Here is a 21,105-nt window from a genome sequence, read left to right on the forward strand (position 1 = left end):
CAAGGATCAAGTTAGCAGTCTTTCGTACACAGTTCACATATTTTTCTTATTTAGCAGCCACCATATATTTTTGCAAGAACAGATTTCACCTTACCTTTCTACTAACATGCCAGTTCTTCTTTAAACACAAGCACTGAGGAAATAAAACTATGTCTGGCAGACGTTGTTTAGATGACATTGGAAGGGTACAATCCACTTGTAACCTAAGCTTTCTGGTAGCCTTCACGTACTCCCTGTATTGGTTTTATGTGGCAAGGTTTTGGTGGGGGGGAAGCAGTGGCGGCCTCTGTGAGCAGAGCCCAGCACCTGCCCCATGTCAGACCAGAGCCAGCTCCAGCGAGCTCCAAAGGGACCCGCTGCTGGCCAGAGCTGAGACAGTGAGGCTGGGCCTCTGAGAGAGCAGAGTTAAGAAAGGGAGGAAAACAAACAAACAAACAACAAAAAAAAAAAACTGCTGCACAACAGCAGCAGGGAGAGAGGAGTGAGAAAAGGTAGAGAAAAACAACCCTGCAGCTCACAAGGTCAGTGCAGCAGGAGGGCAGGAGGTGCTCCAGGCAGGCAGCAGAAGTTCCCATGCGGCCTCTGGAGAGGGCTGTCCCCCTGCAGCCCATGGGTCCCACATGGAGGAGCCCCCGGTGGAGCAGGTGGATGTGGCCCAGAGGAGGCTGCGGCCCATGGAGAGCCCCCACAAGAGCAGGCCCCGGGCCGGAGCTGCAGCCCGTGGAGAGGAGCCCACGCAGGAGCAGGGAGTCTGGGGGGAGCTGCCGCCCGTGGGGGACCCCTGCTGGAGCAGTTTGCTCCTGACGGATGGACCCCGGGGTACGGAGCCATGTGGGAGCAGTTCTTGAAGAGCTGCTGCCTGTGGGCAGCCCCCGCAGGCTCAGTTCAGGAAGGACGGCATCCCGTGGGAGGGACCCCACGTGGAGCAGGGGCAGAGAGGGACCATGAAGAAGCAGCAGAGGAGAGACTAAGCATCAGGGACTAACCGCAGCCCCCATTCCTCATTGCCCTGCACCACACGGGGGGGGGGGCGGGGGGAAGGGGTAGAAGAGGGTGGATAGGGAGGAGGTGTTTGCTTTTGTTGTTGTTGTTTTCAGTTTGCTTTTATTTTCTCACTTTTCTAGTCCACTAGTGATAGAAAATACATTATACTAATCTCCCTATGCTGAGTTTGTTTTGCCTTGTTTTGCCTGTGACAATAATTAGGGAGTGATCTCCCTGTCTGTATCTCAGCCCTTGAGCCCTTCCCATTCTATTTCCTCCCCTTTTCCTTTGAGGAGTGGGAGTGAGAGCACGGTTGTGGTAGAGTTCAGCTGGCCAGCTGGGTAAAACCACCACACTCCCATGCACATGCTGAAGAATGAAGAACTGTATACTAAAGTCTGTGCCTTTGAATTGTCATTCAAATTGATTGAAATTTGGCTAGTACTGAGGACAGCCAGTTACCATCACTGTAAGGAAAACTGTGTTAAAGTGTATGCTGCATGAAACAGCTGAGGTTGCAGTCTTCAAGGTACAGGGGTGCTTTCTGCCTCTGTTCATGTGAAAACCTGATACAAGGCAAATTGGTATTTCTCAGAGTTTACCTGCTTTTCATGTCCGTCCAGTCTTAGGCATTTTATTAAACCTAAAACATAGTTTTCATCATGTGTTGCTGCACACATAACTCACCACTGCTCTTTTCACTACCGGTATCAAATCAGTTACAAGCCAAAAGACAGACCCTGACCCCACCACTCTGCTGCCTGTATGAACTCAGCATCACGGCAGTGATCATTTTTACTTTTAATATTACCTTTAGCTGAAAACATGCTCTGGTCCCCAGGGACAAGAAGAAATCTTACAGTTCAGTAGGTTGAGCATAAATTTTAAATACATATGTTTATCTGTATAAACATGTATCTGCATTCTTCATCTAGATCATAGTTCTTAACCAGGTAGTGGGGGGCATTTAAAATAGTTTCAGACACCTGCATGCCTTCTTGCTTCATTGCAGCTGAATATTAAGGGAAGACTTCTATTATTCCAACATGGCTTGAAAGCAAGGAGCAGGTCAGGAGGAGGTAGGATTTATGAAAAATACAATTGTCTTGTTTTCCCTCCACACTTAGACTTGGCAAATATGAAGTCTAAGGTGAGCGGCGGTGCATTACAACCCCGTACATTTTTTGCAGAACATGGGTGACCTGCAAGCGGCAGTCTTTTCCTCTGGCAGGCAGCAGGAGGGATGGCAGCCTTTCCGTGCACTGCGGTGCTGCTGTGCTTCCGTATCTTGTTCCAAAAGCGCCCAGAGGGATGATGAGGAAAAGAGAGCACAGATTGCTCCCTTGGGGAATCAAGAATACACAATGCCCATACACAGCTTCTGCATCTCGCTGTCACAGCGGCACCCTGAGGCCACTGCCCCCTTGTTGCTGAACAGCATTTGCTGGGCACCGTGCAGGAAATGAGGAAGACATGGTTCAGGCTCAAAAAGAGTGATAATACAGAGTAATGCACCCAGGGAAAGAGCACCAAGCTCTGATGCCAAAATGAAGGGAAGGAAGCGGCCAATACAGACACACTGAAGACATGGGATGTGAAATGATTGTCCCTGTTGTTTCCAACACCCCCTTGTCACCCGCAAAGAAGAGAAAGAGAAAGAGGAATAGGAATAGGAAGAGGAGGAGGAAAAGGAAGAGGAAGAGGAAGAAAGAGGAAGAGGAAGAGAGAAAGAGAAAGAGAAAGAGAAAGAGGAAGAGAGAAAGAGAAAGAGAAAGAGAAAGAAAGAGAAAGAGAAAGAGAAAGAGAAAGAGAAAGAGAAAGAGAAAGAGAAAGAGAAAGAGAAAGAGAAAGAGAAAGAAAGAGAGAAAAACATGACACCTGGGCATGCAACAAGAGAAACACTGCAACAAGAGAAACAGGTCTGTGGTGCGTTGGTTATTGAAACCTGCTCAAAACATGCTCAGAAGAGGCATCCCCACCTACAGATGGAAGGGAAAATAATGGGGGAGAAACGGCTGACGAGCTTGTCAGCATTACTAACTTTTTGGACCTCTCCAAGGTCGAGTGAGGTCCTGATGAAAACGGGAAGAGGTTACTGGAGGCAAAACCACCTCATCAGTGTTCTCCACTGGCTTTCCTAGGCAAATGGAAAAACACTGAATGCTGTGGGCCGCCAGTTCATCACCACATGAATGGCCCCAGGATGGTAAAACCGCCCTCACTGCCCGCAGCGCACATGGGCCCTGGAGTGTTTTTTCCCCATGGGCTTCAATGGGGCCCAGCCCTCCCTGGGGCCATGGCTCTGACCGGATGGGAGTGGCAGCCGGACAGATGGACATTCGGGGCTGGGTCTGCCAATATGCAGGTATCAGCCGTTCAAGCTGTCTGTTTCTGCTGACTGCTAGCACAGATTAGTTAGCCTCATAAACAGCATTCAGCCGTAAGACAAAAATGTCCTGTAGCAAATCCCCGGGATTTAGCAAAACTGGACCAGAAGGAAGCATTTGTATTAAATCCACAGCTGCAAAGCATCAGCGTTTCTTGTTCCCAACTACACTGGCAAAATACTTGTCTCAATTTCTTTTCATGTCATCACATTAATTCCTTCTCATAGTTTTCCATAACACACCCTAAACAATGTGTTGGCAAAAGAATGGCTATAATGTGTGGTGGGGAACATGCCTGCGCCGTTACCTCCTCGTCTGAAGCACTACGGGTGCCTGGCAGCAGGGGCAAGTGCCCGCGTCCCTCGCAGGGCAGGCGCTGGCCCCAGGGACCCATCCCAGGGACCCCTTCCAGAAAGCTGGGCTGGGAACAGAGGTGAGGCTAAATAGAAAATGGTAAGAAAGAAATTGTGTGACTTCATCTACAGCAGAAGTTCTTGTCTGATACTGAATAAAAACACAGCTGCCTAGTTTTCTCTGCTCAGTTGAACAAGAAGGTCAAAAGTCACCCTAAAGTGCTCAAGATTCTGTTTCTAGCTTGGCCACAGGCTTCCAGGAGAAAGCACGTGAGGAGCACTGCTCTGATCAAAGGCAAAATATTCTTTAAGCAGAAAGTTGGGTCAGCGCTCAGTTCTCCAAGGCAGTGGGAGAGCTTTAATACAACCAAGGCATGGAGGCCCAGCACAGCTCTTCCCTTCTCCCCTTCTATTCCAACAGCTCTTCTGACAAGACCTAAAGGGAGCAGAAGTCTGCTGGCTTGGGCTTCGGTCCCTGATTTCTGCTTGAGCCAAATACCTGCAACAAGGCACTCGGGGATTAAACAGTCACACAATAAATTGTTGTTCCTATTGTACTGCAAATTGTAACTTTTTGGTTAGCCCAAAGGTGAACAGGTCACTCTGCGAACTTTATCATTGTGCTGCCTTTTCTCTGCATGGAAAATAGTCTCATGGTTTTGTTGTCATGTGGAATTCTTTGCTATGACGATCTGCTTACCTAGCGTGAGAAGGGTCAGTGTGTAACAACTTAATTGGGTGAGTCAGATTGATACACAAATCTAACCCCAATGTGAAATGAAAAAGCAGTAAGAGTGATGGGTGAATTTACAGCTTCAGGAAATGTCTACATGCTTTTGCTTTGAGTGAGCATCGGAGCAAACATCTGGTATGTAAATGTCTTTGGTTGCACAACCTCCTGTGCTGTGCTGCTAAAATCCCATCCATTTGTTCATCCAGAGCAGCTGAGCCTCAAAATCAAGCCTGCTAGTGCTCTAAAAGCTGAGATCTGTGGACGATCCAGCCTGCAAAGAGAATACCAGAGCCTGTTTACGCTTCTCAGGTTGCATCCCAGAGACAAAATATGCTGGGTCAAAACAGAAAGCACATTCGCCACAACCCCAGCTCCCTGCCAGAATGTTTTCTACATGCTGATGCAAACAATCTCGAGGCCAACGTCCTTGTGCTCTCATGCTTTCTGGCTTAGTAGGATTTCGTTCTGAGCATTCGTTTCCTCTAAAAAAAAAGAATTTCCGATTCCTCCCCTGGCAGTGGGGGGCTCAGCCTGAAGCTCTGCGAAGATGCGTGCCTGCCTTCCCCAGACGCCCAGCCAACGGCAGGGCTGAGCACTCTGCAGACGCTTGGCCAGAGTGGGGGCACCTCCACGGCTGCACAAATCGCCAAAATTGTATTTTTTTTCCCCCCTCAAAATCCACCTTCTACTATCGTATAGGTAGATTTTGAGAAAATCCACACCCAAGCACACGTGTTTGTACTTGCATTTGAGAAGAATCTCCTCCAAACATACATATGCTTGGTTGGAAAAAAATATCACAGGGATAAAAGAGATCAAGCAGGGTTAGGAGACAGATGGGGAAACAGGAAAGAGAAGTAAAATCTTTAAGCTAAGCGAAAAAAAAAAAAAAAAAAAAAAAAGGTTTCTTAGTTTCCCATCACTTGTCAGAAGTGGAAGGGTTTTTATGGTTTTTTTTTTCATTTTTATTGCCCTTTGACATAATTCTTAATATACTAGGTAAGACTGCAGACTTTTTTAATATACTGTCGAAGTATGTTAAGACTACAGACTATTTTTAGTATACTGGGTAAGACCCTACAGCTGAACTGAAATAGGTTTCAATTTCTGTTTCTGATCATACCATGATGAATTTTTCTACTTGAAGTTAAAATAAAATTAGGTGAGGTTTTTTGTTTGAGACTAGTGAAATTATAATTATGAACTTACCAATGAGCTTCTGGAGAGTCCAAGACATTTCAAATGCTTGAAAAAGTTAGAACAAGGTTTTGTTATGATAGATTTGGTTTTAGCACAGGAAGAGACTCCTGCCTTTGCAGATAGATTAGAAAAGTCATACAGCAGTGCTAGGTGCCTGTGGTGTGGGCTCACGAATTTATTGCATATTAAAACATTTGTTATACCCCCCATATGCATGTTAGACCTAAAGCTTTTGATGCCTCTACTATTTTATTTGTTGATCTACTGGTCATAGCTGACTCCTAGCCTTATTTGCCAAAGAGCAATGAGGAGTATTTATGCATCTCTCATCACAATGATGCCCTTGCATTTCTGAAGTACCTGCAGATGACAGACTGTACTCGGTTTTCAGCAAACAGAAGCAACAAGCCAAAAGCTATTTGACCCAAACAGGTTTGAAGGAACTTTGGCCTGCTTTTGAAGAACTCTGAGATTAAAGAAAGTAAAAACCTAGCATCCAAGCACATGCTGTCAAGCTCTTAAGAGAAAGCACAAAGCAGCTGGCAGAGTGGTGGCAGCAAAATACAACAGCAGGGATTGAAGTGGATTGACGCACCATCACCACACATTGGGCTGCTCAAAGAAGTTGCATTCTTCACAGTTAAACTAGAAAGAAAGACTAACAAGGAAAGCCCTGAATTCCCTGCATGTGAGCTGCTCCACCAGGTTCCACGTACACCACAAAGTTGATCCACATCCATTCACAAAAAAAAGTGAAAATATCATGTAAATGATCAAAATAAACTGAAAACAGTAGGTGCCAAATATATTTTTTATTGTTTGATAACACTGTAAAAATATAAACTGTGTAAAGTATGATAAAACTTCTATAAAACAAAGAAGGTACGTCTTACAAAATACAAACATTATCTCATTAACAAAAAGGGGAAAATATAAAGAAAATATTACAATAACAGTACCAGTTTCTTCCTGTATTCCAAAATTTACTGGAAAATGTTTAAATTATGCAGCACTAAGATAAGTTACTTCTATTTTCTCTATTGATTTTAAACATGCATTACGTCAAACAGAAATAAAACCTATTAATCAATACAGAAAATGTTATTAATTACCTAGCATTGCATGTAGATTTAAGGAGGGATGATGCAGCATCTATTATGCATTATAATTACTTCCCTTCCCCTGGGCTTACAGATTTTAGCAATTGAAAATAGCTCAATTATTCAAAATAAGATGAACAGTCACTGAATTAGCAATAAACTTGGATAAAGGAGCAGTTATAGTAAAAGTGGTTTTGTCACAAAATTATCAAATAAGATCAGATATGCTTCTTTACACAAAGTGATGCCCTTGTGACAATTATCTCTGTGTCTGCCAGAATCCTGAAAGCCCTACCGAAAGGTAAGATAGTGAAATCTGAACCCTATTAATGTCAACAGAAATCCAGAGAGCAAAATCTCATTTACAGTTCTTGCAAAGAAACACCCATGCCATCTGACCGTGCTACTATGAACGATCCCACTTACAACACCTGTTTTCACCACAATGCAAATCCTAGAGAAAGGAGTGCTGTTCTCAACCTGCTGCTGGCCAAGCAGCACACAGGGCAGCTGGAGATGGTTTCCACCTTCTCACCTCTACAAGTACCTTTGCATGTCCTTCTTCATTAACTCTCCCAGACAGTTAAGTTCACCTTCAACCAAACTGTTCAGCCCCTGCCACCTTCTCCAAACCCCACAACAAAGCAGATAACAAAAAATTTCTGGGACTACCAGGTGCATCCGCTGAGAGGTTCCATAGGGGTTTTTGTTTGTTTGGTTGTTGCTGTTTTAAATGAAACCCATCAGCCAAGCATTCCTAAAATTTGTGGCTTTCAGATCTGGTACACAGGCAGCGCTGATGCGTGTCACCCGGTGGCCCTGTCAGTTCCTTTTGCTCGTTTCACATGTGCTGATTACATTATTCCAAAGGAGGCTGGAAGTGTTTGGAGGTGTGACTACCCTTTCCTATGCATTTGCACAGTTATCTAATATGAAGATTTTAATCACTTTTTCAGATGGTACTAAAATAATCTATGTTTATTTGCAGTTTTTTGCTATTCAAAGTACTAAAAATAGACTTTAAATATAGCCCTTAACAGATGAACTACTTCACGTTCTTACACGGGAACAATTTATTTATCCACTGTAAACATTGCCACTGTCCCTTTGCAGAAATGTATTGCTTTTAATCATAATCAAATGCAAAATCATTTTTAATTTACCTGGAAACATTTGGGACAGAAATATGTGAACTAATAACCACTTAACACACAGGTGCTACCAGCTAAAACTCAAGCAATGTAATTTCGTGGAACAAAAGAGAAATAGAAAATGCAAGAGGCTGGATTTTTTGCTGAGTGGATGTATATATTCTTAAACAACAGTAAAGTGGACTTCAATTTTTGTGAAAATATTTATGATTCAAAGATTCAAGAGCAGATCCTTCTTAGTGTCAGCTACAACAGCTTTCCTAACATTAACAACCAGCTGAGGATCCTACTGATCATATCAAAGATGTACAGATCCCATTTCTTTGACAGCCATTTGTTACACAGTGTTTGTTGTTTAAGAGCCACCACTCACAGAATAAAATTAAAAGGTGAAACACAAGCTTGATGATGGAGTTTTGGTTAGGCCAATATAGCCAACAGTTACTGGCAAGCAAAACCCCTTCCAGTATAAGAAATCAACAGTGTAGCAAGCAAGCAACAGTGCTAGTAAGCAGACAAGCAACTTAATATACGAGGAAGCTGCTACTGACTAGCAGTAATAGTCATCTTTTATTCACTTTTCAAACTAAAGTCGAAGGCAATCTTCTCACTCGTGTAAAGCAGAGAGGAATCTGGGCCTGAGGCCAGGTATATATCTGTATCATCTCTGCTATTAAAGATTTATTCTATTGTGTTTCTAATTCTGTGTTACATTTCAAGATATGCCCAGTTTACATCAATTAAATATAAGACAATTGTCCCGCTAAAAGAAACCACCAATGTTTACAATTTTGTAAGAAAAAAGAAAAAAAAAGACACTGAACTCAGTGACTTTATAGTTAAAATAACCTAATTACATAGTTCTTAAAGTAAGGATATCAATATACTGAAATGTTTTCAATGTTTAAAAAAAAAAAAAGAAATACAAAATAATATTGAAAATTCACATGAAAAGGTTTTCAGGACCTTTGCACAACCCTTTTCAAGAGTAGTGATGCTCTTAAATGTCTTTACAACTCCAGTTATAAAGATAGAACCAGCTTCTTGAAGGAATGGGACCTGTGACACATCTTCTACGTATGGTTGTTGTTAAGATTGTTCTTATTAAAGAATCTCCTTGCTTCGACGCTGCTAAGTGACACAGAGCAGCGAGACGGATTCTCCTTTCTGTATTCAATGCTTTCCATCATAGCCTGCTTGATCACCTGGAAAACAATTAACAATGTGTCACTCTGGGAAAGTTAACTAAGTTTTAATGATTTAATGATAATGAAAGATAACTAAGTTTTAATGATTTATTAACTGAAAGAAAAGACCCCTTCAGATCTTAACACCTGTTGCTCCTAATTTCATCTCTACTCCATCCTCTGAACAAAGTGGTTGCTGAGTATCACTTATGAATTCCATTTGTTTTATTGTATAAAACAATTATTTAGATGTAGTTAATAGGTATGACAGGATATCACCAACATCAAACAAGTCACACAGGAACATACTAAATGAACCATCTCAACTGAGTCCCTGCACAACACTGAAGGGTAAACGAACAATGTAAAAATCCATACTTAAAGGGTGTATGAAATCATAACTATATTGAAACATTAAATCCCCACTTTCACTTCCTTGGTCCCAAAGCAACAAGATTTACTCACTACACTGAAAAAAAAACACACTTTTCTTTATCTGGAATGATGATTTACACCTGTGAATATGGAAAGCCACTCTACAGATACTGTGAGAAAAGGGTTACCAATCACAGCCCTGTGTTACTGCTAGTATCAATTAAAAAGTATAATTAAATACCATGGAGAGAGCTGAGAAGGAAATTTCCACAGATCTTTGCAAAGTAAGTTCAATTTTCCTTTTTTTTTTTTTTTTTTTTCTTAGAAAATCATCATACATAAAGGCCTGAGTATAAAAACCTGAACATAAAATCCTACATCCTCTAAAGTCACATTTGCTCAGTTACCCTGCAGGGCTTTTGATGCTAAAATGACAAAAACAACACAGAAATGGCAGTAGAACAGAGCAGGAATGGGAGTGGATCCTAACAAGCACAGGGTCAAACATTATGGAAAGCACACAGACCATGCTCCCATAGTTCTATTTGGAAGATGGCCACCATATTAAGTCAATCTTCATGGTCCTGAAAATATTTTTATCTGCTGGAATAGGGGCCTCTAGCCCTTTCAGCAGCCTCACAGATTATTATTGACAGAGGATCATATATAGTTATGCTTACTATAAAACTGATATTTAGGTAGTACATAAATGGAGGTCAAGTGAAAGACCAAATTCTCTTCACCCAATTCTTACTGAGCATCTCATCCAACTTTCTTCAGGTAAGTCCAGTCACTGGGTTACTTTCAGTAACTGCATTCTCTACTTCCCTTCCCAGGCTGGAAGGACGCAAGTTGGCCATAGAATCATAGAATCATTAAGGCTGGAAAAGACCTTCAAGATCATCCGGTCCAACCATCACACAGTTTGTAATAATCAGCATGCTTATACACAAGCTCATAAAGAACCTACCTTGAGTTTACTCCATCTCTCTTTAAAATAAAGCAGATTTTTTCCACTGACTACAATGGGCTTTGATCCAGCTCAATTTTCAAAATAACAATGGGCACAACTAAATGCAGGAAGCACTTTATATGCCAAAATAATCAGGCAAACACTGAAATAAACTTCTGTACCATTAGGATGGCAGACCCAGGGGTTTACCTACTTTCCTCTTTAACAGTCTAGACCCTTTAAGCCCCTTCCACACTGGTGTACATACATCTATATTATTGAGGGTGTTGAACTCCATTAGATCATGAAGCCTCTTGAAAGCAACATTGGGATACTGGAAGTTGAAGGTAGAGAATGGTGTATTTGGATCATCAAAAATGTCAAAGTCTGCAAAATCTTTCTCTTCTTGTGTCTCTCTTGGAACACCTGCATATGAAACAAAAACACAACTAAAACTTACCAACTTATTTTTTAATTTTTTTTTTGAAATCCCTAACTGCTACAGATAGACTTAAGAGTCATTTCAGGGACAAAGCATTTCTAGTCTATAAACACTACATCATTATAAAACTTCAAAGGAACACCTAGATTCAGCATCCAAAACTACTTGCTCACCTGGAGCTTTATACTTCCGGAAGTTGATGTTTGCCAAAACAAAATGGATTATAGTTGGGCAGTCTTTCTCTGAAGAGGTATCCTTTGGTTTAAAAACATAGCACTCCTTCAAGCCCTCTCGATCAAATACATTTGGATCTATTTTCGGAAAAGGAAGCTTGTTCATTTTGGCCCATTTTTCAGCAAGCAAAATTTCCTAAAAAGATAACACAATATATATAAGCGCTCAATGCAAAAAGGGATTTTATCTAGATGGATACAGGTATCCGCACTAGAAGCAGTTTTATTATCTCACACTTCTTTACCACAGAAGGACTGATCAAGTCCATCTTTGGACAGGAGACCCAGTCTAGCAACTGAGCAACTCATTCAGCCTGCCCAATCTTCATCACCTGTGATGATTCACAGGAAGGAAAGAGTTGGTCTGTCATATAAATCTTTGGGTGAATTTACAGAGCTGACAGCTAGAAAAAACCATCTGTAATTTTACTTGCAAACTGAGTATCAGTGCTATGGAAACCAGTGAGGGTTAATAAACAACGATCCACACGTTGTTATGTTCGTAGTCACATCACAGCACAGAAGAACATTTGAAAGCATGCTAAGCAAAGAAGTAAGTCAGGAAAACAGTCTTCTTTTTCCTCATGACAATTGAGTAAACAAAATAATTTGTAAATAATGACTCAAAAGGATGTAATGAGGGTGTGTGAGAGGAAGGGGAGGGAAGGTCAACATATTTAATCTTTGTTTTGAATGAAATTGGGGCAACTGTTGTGGATACACAAGAGATTAAAAGATAGTGGGTGTAAAATGATAAAACGAGCAGTTATCAACTTCAGCTGGCTGATTTTCCTATGTGTTGGAGTAATAAAAGTATATTAGAGTGCAACCATACATACAACAGGCCCAACTCTTGAACTGACATTTACTCTTTGTAATGCAAGCAGAGCCAATGAGATTGCAGCGTCAGTAAACAAAACTGGTTTCTGTCCTTTAGGCCATCACCATACAACCTCTGCCTGTGGACTATTGCTGTGTATTAGCTGGAAGTACGTCACTCTTTTTATTATACACATACTTGTGCTTCAGAAACAAATGAACCATTCCCTTCACCGGTGGCTTTACGAAAATCTAAGGCATCATTTAATTTTCCCATTGTCTTTTCTTGCGTAAAATGACTTTGCATTTTAAAAATTATGGTTTATAGAAAAACTTTCAGGATGACATACTGATACTCCAACCAATCTCTCCATGTTATGGTATGTTCACCAAAATGGCACAGAAATTTGCAATTGCTGGAAACAGAAAGTTGAATGCCTAGGCAGACTAACAGAGACAACTATAAACAGCCTTTTACACAGACTCCATGTGCTGAACATAAAAAAACGGTGGGAAGAAGCGTTTCAGGGGAGATGATGGCACTGCATCAGTAAATCTAGCAGACAGGGGAAACAGTCCTGACAAAAAAGGAGAGAGATTCTTAAACAAATAGAAACTTAAAGGAAGAAAGAAGACTGTGGGATTGAATCAATTAAAGAAAGATGAAAGGCACTGCTCCAGTTCCTCTCAGTGCTCCAGGTGGCCCCCACGAGACCCAGAGATTACAGAAGTTACTCCTTTCTAGTCATCTGAGGCTTGTTTTTCTCTGCGTTTGACAACAGTGATCTAGAGTTCATTTTGGCGTGGTGTTATTTTCACTGTTGCTGTGAGGTCTTGTCCTTTGGTAGTAAGAAGGAAAAAAATGTTTTTTCCTTGTTCTAATTGAAAATTGTCTATAAAGCACTTTTACAAAGAATGCCAGGTGTTTCTCAAACAGGTATTTAAGTTCTTTTTAAAAATTCACTTGGGTTTCCAGTAAGTGTTGCCTCTTCTTTAAGACCCTCTCAACAGACATTTTAACTGTTACTATTTCTGCGTCAGCTACCAAATCATCCAATATTAACCTTTTCTGACCAAATAGAGCTGCCTGGATGCACAACTTGTACATGTTGCACAGACAGCTATGCTTTCCACACTTGCTACAGTAAGTAAGTAGGTAATTTAATCTGTATTTTTCTGTGGTTGTTTTGCTCTGGCATGACTGGTGTTAGGAATCCTACTTAAACCAGTACTGGGATTATCCTAGAGACATGAAAATGAACAGTTAGTCCCACTTTCAAAATGTTAAATATTTAGCAATACCAGGGTGACTGAAAACTTTTCTACAAGATGATGACAGAAAACCATTCATTTGCATCACTGAGAATGGTTGTAGAGAGCTAGAGTGCTAGCACAACAGTAAATTTAATTATTTCCCATTGACATAACATTCTGCAGTTCAACGTGAAGGCAAGACTTTCATAAAAAGCAACATAGCTACTACTTCAAACAATGGTTTACAGAGACCAAAACTGTATTTGTCTACTTTGTGTCAGTTGCATCATGTGAGTAACACATACAGAAACTAAGGCAGAGTGGAATATTCTGCCTTGATGTGGAAACAAGTCGCTCCAATGCTGTAGATGGGCACTATGGCCTTTTGGAACCATGAAATGTGTGGCCAACCCAACTGGAAGAAAGAAACTGAGTCAACATAAATTTATTAACGCAAGGAAAGGAATGGCCTGTCTTACTTACTTTGAAGGGAGGGCTGGAATCACTTGGCCTTGCAGAAAAATCAAAAGAGATGATGAGATCAACCCCTCTTTGAGGTCTTAAGATAAGTGGATATGGCAGGTTAAATGTAAGCCCGCTGTCCACGATATGAATCTTTTTGCTCTTCACATCTAGTGGTTCATATATCCTCTCAAACTCATCAGGATCTACGCAGAACAAATGAAAACAAAACAATACAGGAAAACAGCAATTAAGAACTGCAATTTTGATGGGGTTTCTAGTGTTTCCCCAAGTACTGAACATTCCACAGAATCTAATCTTTGGTATTCCAGCTACACATACCATGAACATATGTATAACCTTAATTCTCATCTTAACAACTGGAGAAGGAGAAACAAAACAGGGCTGGCAGGGACCTCAGTAGGCCATGCACACCAACAGCCTGTCCCAAGGCAGAAGCAGAGGTGGCTCAAAGCATAACGGATGGGGACAGATGCCCAGGTTTGACCCTTGCATTCCCAGCTTTATCCCTTCAACCCTAACAACCCAAGACACAAAGGAAAGTCTTTACAGGACGTTGAGACAGATTACTAACATACATCCCTGGTCCTACACTCCCTGTCCAACCTTCTCCTCCAGGTTTCCTCCCAAACCTTCTGTCCTTCCCAGATCTTCTTCACCCAAGTAACTAGAATTTGCCCACAAAGCTTTGAAGTGGCTCTGCTCCTGAGTGCTGCTCATCTTTGTCTGTTTCTGACTATTAAAATTAAGACTAACAAGTCAAACAGCTTGCTTTTCAATCTACTCCAAACCTCATGACCTCATACTCATTACTATACTAGGAACAAAAAGGAACAAAAAGAAGTGAGAACTCATATTAGTATCCAAAATTTAAGCACTGAACAGAATTAGCTACTTACTGCCATGGTATCGTATAAAATAGTCTTCTATCCCTAATGACCAAACTTAGGGCGAAGATGATGTTTTCTCTTCAACTCCAACATTCCCTGGGTGCAACTCAGGAAAGAACAAGCAATCTTTGCACTTAACCAAGTCCCTGGATACTGCTAAACTACCCCTGCAGTAGTTAACACTTTGCTCCTGACAGTCTTTTCTTGCTCTAGATTTTAAAACTATTTCTGATGCATGTTTCGGCCATTTGATTAAAAACTAATGATCATATCTGTAGAGGGCAGTGTAATCTAAGCAGTGATGAACAGAACACTGTAACTATTTCTTGTATAATTAAATTTCCTAACACCAACCTATTGGCAATAAAAGTCATCTAAAAGTATGAGCAATGTGAATAAAATCCATCAAAACTGATTCAAACTCTATTTCATTAGAACAGCTTTCCTTCTTCATTTCAGGATCCATGAGAAAAAAGTACTGTTATGAGCTGAAAAAATTCTCAGATTACGTATTTTTTAATTTTTATTTCTGTTATTATTATTTACTGAAAGTCACTTTGATGAGAAATGATCCACCTATTTCCTAATATTTGCACTGACTTCCATGAGAGAAAACACTTTCAAATGACTGCCTAGTGTTAAAGGGCTGAGTGAGAGCTTATTTTAGAATTCCTGGTTTATATGCTCAAAATACTTGGCATCGTTGCCTTATTTTCTTCTTATTTTAGAATTAGATATATTTCACAGCCATGAATTAGCATAAATCAGTGAAAATATATTAGTCTTTACCAAATTCACTATAATTCAAAACCCACTGTTAGAAACATACACCTACTACAGATACTTTTAAGATAACTAAAACAGTTTCGTTTCCCCCCTCCTTCTTTAAAGGCAATATTTCAAACACAATTTATAATTTATTTTAAAACCTTATTCTCAATAGAATTCCTAAAAATTGCAAAAACATCTTTTTAGTTTACTCTTAGTTTACTTCATAAAATTTGAATTTGAAGCCAAAATCAAGTTAACAATTATCTTTTAAACAAAACTTGTACCACCCAGAATAAGATATTTTAAATGCTAAAGCACTGTAATATCATCAATAAATTTATAATTACCACAGTTTTTTTATTAGTCATGGACTCCTGTAATTACAAGAGAAATTCAACTTAAGATTTTTGCTTTTTTTTTTTTTTTATATAATTCCTTTCAGAAGTATACTTGTAATCTCTGAACTGAGAATAAAATTAAATGTAACTTATGTCTCTGTTACTGGGCCAGAATTCCAAAAGCAATGAACATTATCCAGTGCCTATTTATTTATCTTAATGACACGAATTTAAAGGCAGACTCGGCATGGAGTTTGATTTGATTTACACAATGGAGATGGAGGCCAGAAGCAACACACACCAACCCACTGAGATAAGGCAAGCAGCCAGACTGAGCCACAGGTCAGGGCACTGCAGGTGAGGCTGCAATTGCTCGTGGGAGATGTGTAATGTACAATGTGAGTCCCTGGTGCTAAAAGAAGCCTTGCCTACTTTATACCCTGTGCTGTAGTTATTCTGAAGGGCTGGATAAGAAACCTTTCTTCTTTTTACATTTTAGAATACACGAATCCAGGACAATCACTCTACATACTCTAGTAGCCCTGCTCAACCAACCCATCATTATTCATCAAGCAGTGTGAAGACTGAAAGGAGTATTTATGCTTTGAGAGCCTCGGACATTAATTTTCAGCTCATGCAGACTGCTTTTATAAAAGATGCATCCATATTACGAGAAGCTTTCAGTCCAAGCTACCAGCTGAGAGAAGCACAACATGTTTGGGAGCGTAGCTCTGTGTGAAACCAGCACAGCATGCCTATCTCATTTGCAGTAATCGGATACACAAACGGGTATTAAGAATGGTTTAGAAATACAAGAAAGAGAATGTTCCAGAGGCCAAACTTTGTCACAGACGGCAGCTTCAATGAAAGTAAGAGAGATAAAGAGGGCATTTGCTATTGACGTGCATCTACTATAACAGTTTCCATAAATACTGAAGTAAGGAAGCAGAGACCGAGTTATTTTTTTTCCTTATTGTTATTCAGCTGGCATTTTCTCAAGCAATTTTGGTGTGTTGTAATACCAAAGAACAGAAACAAAACAACTCTGAGTTCACAGTGAAACTACTCATGAGGTGTAAAGTTTTAAAGCATATTTGAGATCAATTAAGAAAATGCTCAGCAAAAACTGAATCCACAGCAGAACGATGCCAACTATTTTGAGCATATAAACCAAGAATGTAAGCCCGAAAAAGCCAGAATTACCAAACTACGGTACACGATAAAAAGACGATAAAATCACAGTATAGTTCAAATATAGGAACTAAGTTGGCATTTTCACTGAGTTAAAGCCCTTAACGATCTCACATTTCTACTGCAAAAGCAGTTTTTGTATATATACTCTCTGCTCCTGCACTGGAAGGAGTTAGATGCTGGTCCACTGAAGTAAGCAGCAGTAATCCCACTGATTGCCGTACGAACAGAATCTGGGGCTGTAAGAATGTTTCCTTCTAAGCCGACAGCACACCCATGCTGAAGTCTTAAAACTCGGGCATGATTTGTACTCCTGGGAAAAGGGAATTATTTAAATGCCATGGGTTTGGTGGAGAACAATATCACCAGGTATGTGCATGCTGGGAACACTGAGCATGTGATTCTGTTTCTAAACTACTGCCTGGTCGTACCTGTTTCACTTCCTAAAGGATTTTTACTTTCAGATCAAGCAGCTGGGATCTCTTCAGGGTACTCCAGAGACTAAATTCTGCCCTCCGTAATGCCTGTAGTATCGGCTTATGCCTACCACAGTTCATTCTCCACAGTGCGACTCAGCATGTCTGTGAAAGGCTTGAGTCAACTGGAGATGTAAAGCATTATTTATATCCTTTCTGATTCACTTACTTCTCCCTTTGGGGCCTGTTAATAAAAAAAAAGTAAGTTCTACAGCAATTGAGACTTCTCTCTGTACTCAAACCGCTAGCTAAATTCTCACTGATAGGAATAAATATGCAATGCTTAAATGCAGCCAGTGCCTTGCTAATACACAATATTTCAAATTTATTCCAAAGTTTCCTTTCTATTTACTCCTCTGGACTCCTAGGTTCTTACATATTCACTAGCAAAATTCACTAACACCATTAAAATGTGGATACACTTATCACACTACTGAATGATTAAATTTTATATCAACTACTGAAATTTCATCTTTTGTTTTGTCTTTCTACTACCCTTGGCTACATTGTGACTATTCACAGCTGTTAGATCTGAGTTGTTAGTTCAGGTTTATGAGTGTGGGCTTCAACAAACAATAAAAATTGCAGCTAAATCAAACTTCTGCCAGACATTTTAGCCAGAGAATTTTCAGGTGATAGGCACTCAAAAGTAATTGTATCAGAGGAGCAGGCTCATTCCATCAAACCTGCATTTTATTTCAACTGAAATTAAGACCCAGGAAGTTGATAGTTGATACTGAAGATTATCCACATCTTAATTAGGCAAAATTCTCATCAACTGTCATTTTTTCCAACCATGAATCTATTACCCGCTTTCCTGCCTCTTTTACAAGCACTATAAATATTAAGATTACCCAGCTGTAAACACCTCTGAGATGGTAAAAATATTTAGAAAGTGGAACACAGATGGAAATTACTATACAACCACTCAAAGGGATTTGTTACATTAACAAATATACATTAGAGATCGTCTGCTACTTAAGCTTTTAAACGACATCTGGTATTTACTATTGCATAATGACCAACTAGGACAATCTATTTCCTCTGAACAGAAAATAGGGGCTGGAGTGACTGTTGTTATTATGAGGTATGGTTGGCAGTGCTGTGCTGCCATGTGAGAGCATAGAAGGAATGGAGATTTGCAGTTCCTCAACTTGAAGGATGTCAACAATAAACCCCAAGCATTGCAATATGAATCACAGAAACTGTGTGTGGAGGCTCCACAAAGTATATATCTTCCCATATAACTTTTCTATGGGGAAAGTCACATCCTTAACTCAGTGCTCTGTTGCCTACCAAGGAAGAAAAAAGAAAGGCACCAGTGCCAGAAGAATACTCAGAAATTCATAGGCTTCCAATAAGCAGAGTATAAGTAACACTGTCTATAGGAAATCTTCAAAATACCGTTCAAATATGATTCCTAATTCTGTGCAGCTACTGTCCTAGCCACCATACACTTCACAGTTTGAGTAAATGTTACCACACTGAGGAACTCACAGCTTCACAATAAATAAGCATCAACAAGGGCTTTCTCCAAACTAACCTGCTACGGCTGCATCTAGTTCATCTTCCTCCACAGATTCCTGAGTTAGAAGGTCTGCCAGAGGAGAGAGTGGGTAGCAGCTGTTGAGGTTCAATCCCAGCATGAAGTTGTGCACTTTTCCAGCACGCCCTTCCCTGGTGTTGAAAAGAGCACTATCACCCACCAAAGCCATCAGCATTCGCTGCACCCAGCTTTCTTGGCTGCTGTTCTGATATTCTTGGTTTGCCTCAGAATTCTCAGTGCCTGTAGAGGCAAATGAAAATAACCAATGGTGAGACTGTTAATGTGTGGAGTATAAACCAAGATCTAGTAAAACCAGGGTCTAGTAAAATAAAGGACCTATTACACAAAACTATATCCTTCTTTCAAGAAGCTATGGATTAAATGAAGGAGCTTTGGTGCAAGAATTTTACTAAGAAAATAGAGAGAAATCATCCTCTTTCCTTCACGGGCCAGTGAAACTTCTCATTGTGCTACAGTAGTGTAGATGTGTCCATCAGGAAAATATGCTGGGACTCTGTTAGATGACCTGAACCGTTTTTAGCTAGTCTGGCAAGGGCAACGAGGATTTAACTTTAGCTGTGCTGACAACCAAAATGTAAACTCTCCTGTGCTCAGGTAACAAACTTGAATCAGGAATGTCCATACTATGCATACCTAAATTCATCCTGATGTGCATTACACCCTCCTCCATCCTTTGCTGACTGCTAGAAACTCAGCTCTCCTTAAGGAGCCAAAGTTAGTCCTCTGAATCTTTACAGAAGCAGATTCAGTCATTCTCCTTAAAACATCCCTCTACTCTGTCCTTGGAAAATACCACTCTTTTAGGTTTAGAAAGAGACCTTTGGGTGGCCTCTGCTCAAAAAGAGGTCATTTCTATTTCACTTTACCGCAAGCACTCACAGACTTAATTGCATTCTTTGCAGCCACAGTAGATACAGGGTATGTATAAAGTTGCAGATATTAAATATAAATTCTGTAATATCTGTATAAACAAGAATGCTTGTTGAATGCTTGTAAACACAGGAATTCTACAATATCTGAAAATATCATTTCAGTAAACTATAGACTACAATCAATATTAAGTTTTAATTAAAGAATACAATAAAATGTACTCTAATGTCTATAGCCAGATGCTATAGACATTAAAATGACATGGACTGGTGTGACCTTACATTCATAGCCTCTCATAACTTGACTTTTTTTAATTGTTTTGTGTAAGAAGATAACTCAGGCTCAGGCTTTTTATATAAACAGAGAGAAAACAAACATCAAACACCACAGGGTTTTGAGGTCCAACATCTGTACAAAAGTATCCTATAGAATTAAGAAAGATTACTAAATGCATACAAATCAGATTTGTAGGTTGTCCACTATGGCTACAAACTGAAAGAAATGTAGTGTTTCTTGCTGCTGGCTTAAACAGTGCTTCTAGTACTTAAACAGGAAATCTGCAAATAAACATAAGATGTGGTATCACCCATTCTCTATTATTTTACACATAAGGGGAAGTGAAGTAGTAATCATTCAGCTGAGCTAATGACTCAATCACAGTCTCATTTCACAGAATTTTGTTTTCTTCCTGCAGACCCTAAAATTACAAAGGAGAACATAGAGCTTCATTCCTGCCCTTGCTTTAGTTTTTAAAAAATAATTGAAATTTTCAGGTGAAAATCACTATTCTCCAAAAGTATCATCAAATACAGAAAGCATTATTAGGATGAGATAGAGAACCTGTCTAAAATCACAGACCTCTGTAGGTGGTTCAGGTGCCTAAATTTTTAAATAGGGTCTTTTTTTTCCCACTGACCAGTAATCCACACGTGCTTGTGCCTCTTTTGGGAAACTGGATTTGGGCACTGTTTAAAACACTGTGCTAACTTAGAATTTCCTGTATCAGATGTCGTTTGTACAGGAGCTAAAAGACATCTATGAATGCTGTAAACACAAAGTAAACCATTCTCAAGTAAGTATTTGACAAGTAACCCTTAAAACAATGGGTAGTGCTAGTTTGCTGTGCTGATAACAATTCAAACATGCCTCTGAGCTCAGTATCTTGCTGGACTTCAGGAGATCCCTGATTCAGAAAGGCTAATTTTTGGATGTACATGAAATCTAAGAGCACTGTGAAGCCTTGTTGTGCTGATGCCAAGACTGAAGACATGCAAGAGAATTTGTCATTGACTTGAGCAGCAGACACGTGGCCAAGCCAAAGGCCTTCTGAGGTCTCTTGTTCAAGATTT

General features: G+C 40.1%; 1 protein-coding gene across 8 annotated transcripts in view; it reads right to left on the reverse strand.

Moving 5' to 3' along the window:
- Window positions 1-6,454: 6,454 nt before the first annotated feature.
- Window positions 6,455-21,105, reverse strand: part of PLA2G4A (phospholipase A2 group IVA) — a 117,473-nt gene continuing 102,822 nt past the window's right edge. For all 8 annotated transcript variants that reach the window (XM_040564744.1, XM_040564746.1, XM_040564742.1 and 5 more), the window contains 5 exons: window positions 18,863-19,105; window positions 13,654-13,838; window positions 11,038-11,233; window positions 10,691-10,848; window positions 6,455-9,113 (listed from right to left, as the gene is read on the reverse strand). In XM_040564744.1, the coding sequence (XP_040420678.1) occupies window positions 8,982-9,113; window positions 10,691-10,848; window positions 11,038-11,233; window positions 13,654-13,838; window positions 18,863-19,105 (914 nt within the window). In that variant the 3' untranslated portion in view covers window positions 6,455-8,981. The remainder of the gene's footprint in view (window positions 9,114-10,690; window positions 10,849-11,037; window positions 11,234-13,653; window positions 13,839-18,862; window positions 19,106-21,105) is intronic.

This window comes from Cygnus olor, chromosome 8 (genome assembly GCF_009769625.2).
Source record: "Cygnus olor isolate bCygOlo1 chromosome 8, bCygOlo1.pri.v2, whole genome shotgun sequence".
Classification (NCBI taxonomy): domain Eukaryota; kingdom Metazoa; phylum Chordata; class Aves; order Anseriformes; family Anatidae; genus Cygnus; species Cygnus olor.